At 41.4% G+C, this 7,013-nt stretch overlaps 1 protein-coding gene across 1 annotated transcript; it reads right to left on the minus strand.

Annotated features, from left to right (window-relative positions):
- Positions 1–3,943: 3,943 nt before the first annotated feature.
- Positions 3,944–6,696, minus strand: cox6b2 (cytochrome c oxidase subunit 6B2). The gene is made up of 4 exons (XM_088997964.1): positions 6,631–6,696; positions 6,062–6,205; positions 4,661–4,761; positions 3,944–4,234 (listed from the first exon to the last, which is right to left on the minus strand). Exons 2-4 carry the CDS (start codon positions 6,165–6,167, stop codon positions 4,181–4,183), a joined length of 261 nt encoding a protein of 86 aa, XP_088854090.1. The 5' UTR covers positions 6,168–6,205; positions 6,631–6,696; the 3' UTR covers positions 3,944–4,180.
- Between the last annotated feature and the right edge of the window lie 317 nt (positions 6,697–7,013).

Below are 7,013 nucleotides of genomic sequence, written 5' to 3' on the forward strand. Positions count from 1 at the left end.
GAGCTTGGAACTGGACAGATTCAGAAAGTCCCGCCCCCTTGTTTGTGACATCACACCAGGATACTCCTTCACAAACTTCCTTGCTCCAGAATCAAAACAATGGCCTGAGAGAGTTCAGATTCTGAGAAGATGCTTTCTTGTTCCTCATCCAGTTATGAATATGATTCAAATAGTTCTGAAGAGGAAAGCATACATGTTTTCAATCGATTAAAGAATTCGATCCGTGTCATTTTGAGGCATCTGGACTGAAATGTAGCGTCTCAGAAAATGCACAAGATGGCGCCCAAGCTCTGTTGGAAATGGGCTGATTTGTCTGCTGGGAATTTGTGTCAACTAGTATCAAATAGTAGTCTTGGTGCAACACACAATGATTCACCATTGCGTTATGTAGTTTTCCTTCGATCACGATCAACAGTGTTTTCAGACAAAAAAAGTACCCAAAATGCATTGTGTGTCGCTTTCCCGGTCAGGGGCGTTCCCTCCGTGACGTCACTTAGCGGATCGTCACCAACTGGAAAACAAGACTTCCTAAATATTTAGCGAGAGTCTTAAAAGGTAAAATATAGCTATATGCGGTGGAATCTTTATAAAATACGCTCAGTAGAAGTCATTTGAAGTGATTCAACAAATTATGGACGCAACCTGTCCAGAGGAATCGGTTGTCCTTTAAAGCTATCATTCACCTTGCCCTCCCCCCCCATATCTATCTGACCGTCTTCAAATGTCTATTACCTCCTGTTCCCTCAGATCCTCTTCCTCCCTCCACCTCTGTGTGCCCCCCTGCCCATCTCAGCACGATGGGGGACAGAGCTTTCAGCTGCTCTGCCCCCTAAACTCTGGAACTCACTTCCTCCCAACATTTGTAACATCGATTCTCTTTCCACCTTCAAATCTCATCTTAAAACCCACCTATTTAAAATTGCATTTTCTGTGTAGCTCAATCTCGTGTTTCTATTTATAATCAGAATCAGAATCAGAATCATCTTTATTGCCAAGTATGTAGAACACACAAGGAATTTGTTTCCGGTAGAACACGCTGCACTAGTATCGTTGTCAAAAAAAACTGATAAGTGGCACTATATAATGGCATTTTATTTATTGTATTCTATTTGTACTTGTATTTTATTGATTATAGTATCTATGCTTGTCGGTGACTGTAAAGTGTCCTTGAGAGCTTTGAAAGGCGCTTAAAATGAAATGTATTATTATTATCATATTGAACCACAGGTCTGTTTGGGGGGGGGGGGGCGCCTTATACACAGTAAAATACGGTAATTCCGCTCCTCATGTGACACCCTGTGATTGCCCTGCATTGTTACGTTCAAATTTCAGGAATAATAATCTATATTTTAGCATCTGTCTGCAATTTCAAGTTTAAAAAAATTGTCAGCAGCATGAGATCAAAATCTTAACACTTTGGTATTTTTGCGGAGGCCTTCAAATTCCAGGCCGAGATTTAGGTGGGCCACCAGATTAGAAACAAGGAATTAAGAGGGGGGGGGGGGGGGGTTCTGATTATTCGCCACCTACTGAGCCGGTCTCATGGTCTCTGCGTGACGGGGGCTTTGTATCGCAGGCGCATGCACGTTGCCTATTGTGCTGGCGCCCTAGTGGGCAGCCGCCACAGAGCTTGCTTTCAGCCTGGACAGTTTGCACCCCCCCGTCAGCGGAGTGGATTTGAAAACCGACAACCTAAACATGTGCCATTGGTGGGTTGAATGAGTGGAGGAGTCATAGAAAAAGGCGTAAACTGCATCGGTCCTTTGTTAGAGCAAATTCCCATTGAGAATTGCGCAACCCCAAAAAAAACCAAAACATTGAACATTTACGTAAAGTCATTTTTTTTACTCGCAAACCACTTTGGAGTGACGTCTTGCCTCGCAGGCCCGAATTAATATTCAATCATCGCCTTGTGTCATTATTTGCGCACCACTAGTTGTTGCATTACAAGTTTTGAAATTAAGGAATTATATAACTCGCTTCAGACTGCAAGAACATTATGGACAACTTTGTGCACGGAGCTAAATGGAGGCCATGTAGAACATATGCTGTAAAACGAAAAAAAAAAAAAAAACTCCAAAATGCGGAGTGTTTTCATGTGATGTTTTAAATATAATAAACTAGTTATGACCAAAGTTTCATTTCATTCGGACAAAACACTAAGAAACGGGACCCAATTAGAGTTGAGGCCCATTTTTTGGGGGGGTCACTATCCATCTATCAAGCTATCTAGCAATCTATCCATCCATCTAGCTATCTATGCATCCATCAAGCAATCCAGCTATCCATCTATCTATCCATCTTTCTTGGCAGTCCATCGAAGTCGTAAAAATACACAGGTAACATCCGAGTTACGACCGGGTTCCGTTCCAACAAAACGGTCGTAAGTCAAACGGTCGGTCGTAAGTCGAAATGCATTCAATATGGCTGACGCGAGGTTTATACGACAGAATAGTATACGATGTCAATCTGTTGTTTTTAAAGAACGTTTTCGATTGAATACTATTATATACCAAAGTGCTGACAGTTCAATTATAATTCTTATAACTTTGTGTCATTTTTATCATTTTATATTTCGTATTAGTGATTTTTATTACCGTGACGTTGTGCTGACCCAAATATGCACGGCTTCCCACGCATGCGCGCTGTTGAAAAATCGCTCTCCCTGCTAACGGAGAAATCAGAAGAGGTCGCACTCGCTCGGACTTAGGCGGACGCAGCCCCAATAAATGGTATTATTTTCAAACTTTTTCCATATATAAGGCGCACCAGAGTATAAGGTACAGCCCCAATAAATGGTATATGTTCAAACTTTTTTTACCACATACAAGGTTTTCCAGTATGGCACATCACTAGTCATGTCACGCATGCGGTGTGGATATTACACACAAATGCGTCAAAAGAAACAATTGTGACATAGTGGTCATCTTTTGCAAGTGTGACATCCTATCGGCAGTTATTACACACACACACACACACACACACACAAACACGCACACTTATTCAAAGCATTTCCTTGGTTCTGTAGAGCACCCCCATTTCCCGACATCCCATCGGGTGATCCATTACCATGGTAATGGATGATCCAGCAACACGGACCCAATCAAACAAAGTTGCATTTTGTACATAGAACGACCGCGAGAGGAAGGAAGCCAGGCCAGAGCGCTTCTGCCAATCTCGCTTGCACACACACACACAAACAAACGCGCCATCGACTGACATCACTTCCTGATTATCTGAAAGAAGCCGGATGAGCATAACCGTCCACCGCCTCAAAAACAATGACAATATTTTCATTGACAACTCAGAAAACCACACCATGTAAAACACAAATACAGTGAGACCTCAACTTACAAACTTTTTGTCTTACAAACGTCAAATTTATGAAAATTAAAACTTATAATAAGCACGATTTTCATAATACACACCCTTTAATTAGTCGTCATGTAATGCGCCTCTCTTTCCAAACAGCATTTCCCTTTGACCTTCGACCTCCAACGCCAAGTGACTTTATGATACAATGCAGTGTATTTCTTTCATAACAATACAATAGCACATTTATTATACATAGAATAAGGTATGTTGTGTGTATTTTTAAGGCTTATTTAGTTGAAAAGTATATTTTATGGAAAGCCGGGAACGGATTATTCCCATTTTAATGGTTTCCTATGGGAATTATTTTTTTGAGATACACACTCTGTCTGGGAACCAATTAAGTTCGTAAGTTGAGGTCTCACTGTACAACGCAAGTGCAGTTTTTACTCCGAACGAAATCGATACAACAGTGACACCTTATGGTCACACTGTGTGATTACAGAACCACGACACCTGCCTAACGGTTGACAGACACTGTTAACTCATTCACTGCCAGACGTGCAAAAATGTGTCCACTCCAGTGCCAGGGTTTTTGTATAAAAAGTAAAATCGCAAAAGACCCACTTCGTCCATGTACACTGTATTTATTGACTCAACAATTCCGAAGAGGAAGCGACTGTACATATTGAAGTCGAGACACAATTTAGACCTTGACGTGCAAGCTAAAAAGTTGTGTGTTTGAATCTTAAATTAAGACCGGGAACCCTTCCAGAAGATGACGCCATTGACGCGGTGGCCCCTTGGTCGAAGAACACGATTGAGGGAATTGTCACAAAAAGTTTGGACGGAAAACAGTGGTGACGTTTCAGATTTTTCCCGGGAAACATCCGTTCTCCATCTGCTCGTCCCATCGACCAACCTGTGGGACACATGAAAACGACGGTGGTGGTGAACAGTCACATCGTATCTAGAACTAGATAGACTTATCTAGTGACTGTAAAGTGACCTTGAGAGTTTTGAAAGGCGCTTAGAAATGAAATGTATGATGACGCTGATGTTCGACCGTGTGGTTTGGTGTTGATCCGCCGAAAACTAGCCCGCCACACATTGCGGCGCTCCGTGTTTCCCGAAAACTAGTTTGTATGCCAAGATTATATTCTCATGAATTTAACGTTCTTAAGGTGACAAGTTCGTAAACTAAAGTGTTCGTAAGCTGAGGTATAGTAAAGTCTCGTTATATCGACATCGGATATATCGATAGTCCCGGTTATATCGATATTTTTTCGGACTCCCTTGAATATCGATATAACGAGACTTTACTGTATATAAATGATGGAGGCCTTACCCAGCTCAGGGGACAAAGACTTTTGTACACCCTCTTGTAATATTCGCAGGGGGCCACGTCCTTGTCTTTGGCCGCCAGGGCCTTGTTGCACCTGTGGAAGTCTGTCAAAAAAATGTGCAAAAAGCTTCAATGGCACAATCCACGCTGATCCACTGGTGAAAAAGAGGCTTTCATCCTCTCCTCTTTCATCTAGAACTGCTTCATGCCACGAAGTGTTCGTCTTGTACTCATACGTAACAGAGTACATGGGGATAGTTGTTAAGGTTGCGCAACTGTCCCCTCGTCACAGCGCCCCCTGTGCGGCTACCTCTACAGCAGCTCCGAACCCTTTCTGAATCCCTTTACCTTCTACTATTTTGTTCATCTTGTTTCTATTATGCATATATTTTGGGTTTATCTTTTTATTACAATATGTCGATTGTATTGTCCTGACTGATTACTTCTATTGTTCTTCTATGCTCAGGCATCACCTCATCAGCATAAATAAGCCTATGTTGCCTAAGAAGTCTGTTGTAAGAACGATCCAAATTAAACATCACCCCACCATGGCGATTTAGTGAAGTGTTTTGCTGTTTTATGATTTGGTTATGGTTTTATTTTCATAAAAAAGGACAATAGAAGATCATAGCAGAGTCTGGCTGGCACTGCCATTTCTGGACAGTAGGGATATACATAGGGGCAAAACTACCAGCAAATTTTAGTTCGCCGACGAAGCCTCTCGGATAACAAGCAAAACGTCCAACACCTTCAAAGAAGTACAGATGACGGCTAAAGAAACCTTCTCATCGATGGACCACTCCTGTACGACTGAGAGCTTACACAGACGTGTTGTCATGAACTGACATTATACAAATAAAGCTGAGTTGTTTTGAGAAAAAAACGAGACGTCAGCCTATCAGCCTTCACTTGATTGATACACCGGACAACCAATCAGGTGACATCTCATTATTAGGTAGACTACAACTACAACAAAAATGGACATCATTATGTTGTGTTGTGCAACGTATCGTGTAATATATACATTAACATAAATTGCAAGAATCCTCAATATATTTCTCATTAAATATAATGGGTAGATCATTTTGGACTTTGTCATTTCGAAAGTAGCTCACATGCTGAAAAGCACCCCTGAGCTACAGGATGACTTGAACAATGACCTTTGCTTTCAAATCCCCTATGTGTGAGCTACTGCTTTGCCCATGGAAATAAGTAACAATCTCCCTTAGCTATTATATATATATATATACATATATATATTGTGTTCAAGCACAACACAAATCAATAGCCAATTGATAAGGTGAAGGGCAGAGTCGCCCAATTCAAGTTTAAACCGATTCAACATTACATATGACTCGAGCTAATTCGTTTCAACAAAAGAAAAAAATAAGTGCATGGGCTTACCCAAGTAGTTCTGGAAGCAATTGCGGGTCTGGTTGGTGTTGGGGAAACGGGCGTCGAAGGGCGCCGTCCTGTAGTTCTTGATGTTATCCTCAATGGTCTCAGACATGATTGCCGGCTTCGGGTATGAGGTTCAAGCGTCTGTCTCTTTGATAAAACAACGAATGCATTTTTTTTTTTTTTGTAAATCAGAACGACCCAGAGCGCATCGACGTGACCTCCGCTTAACCCGGCTAATTTATAAATAAACGATCGATGGGTAATTCGTTTCGAGCAATAATACTCAGTCGTCGTTTGGCACTATTAATGATAATAAATAACATAACATGCAACAGAGAGGTTGGTTAAATTGAGAGGGCGACGCATATGAAGTAGAACCCGATGCGGCGAGTTAGCCTAGGTAGCCGACGATGCTAACGCTCAAACTACGAACATTTTGAGCGGGAGTGACAGATATGAACATGGCAGCAATTGCTACCCATTCCGACAATACTTAATGGCGCAGAATAAATCATACAATAGACCAAATGCGTCGCAAAAGAGTCACATTTGAATGAAAAAGGGAAGCTAACCTTGACTGCTTTTCGGCCGTCGTCCTCTATGGAAAGATGTCCTTCCTGTTACGCGCGCAAAGCATGCTGGGGCAGGAAAAAAGGTCCGGGGGCGGAGTCAACAAAATCGAACATACTGATGACTGGTATGCTTCCATACATATAAATGGATGAGATACGAATAAATTCATTCAGCAAAACTATATATTTCTTTTTTCTCACTCTCTCACACACATTTAATTAAAAATGAGACCCCAAAAAAAGTTCAAACCATAAATGAATGACCTAAATAAAAATTATAAGACATTTAATTTAGACGTTCCCCTATTTACGAACGAGATACGTTCCGGAACGGCCGCTTGTATGGTGAATTCGTTCGTAAGTTGTTTCAGTGCTATATTTCA

Source organism: Hippocampus bargibanti, linkage group LG06, assembly GCF_051943395.1.
Source record: "Hippocampus bargibanti isolate YZ-2025 linkage group LG06, ASM5194339v1, whole genome shotgun sequence".
Taxonomy (NCBI): domain Eukaryota; kingdom Metazoa; phylum Chordata; class Actinopteri; order Syngnathiformes; family Syngnathidae; genus Hippocampus; species Hippocampus bargibanti.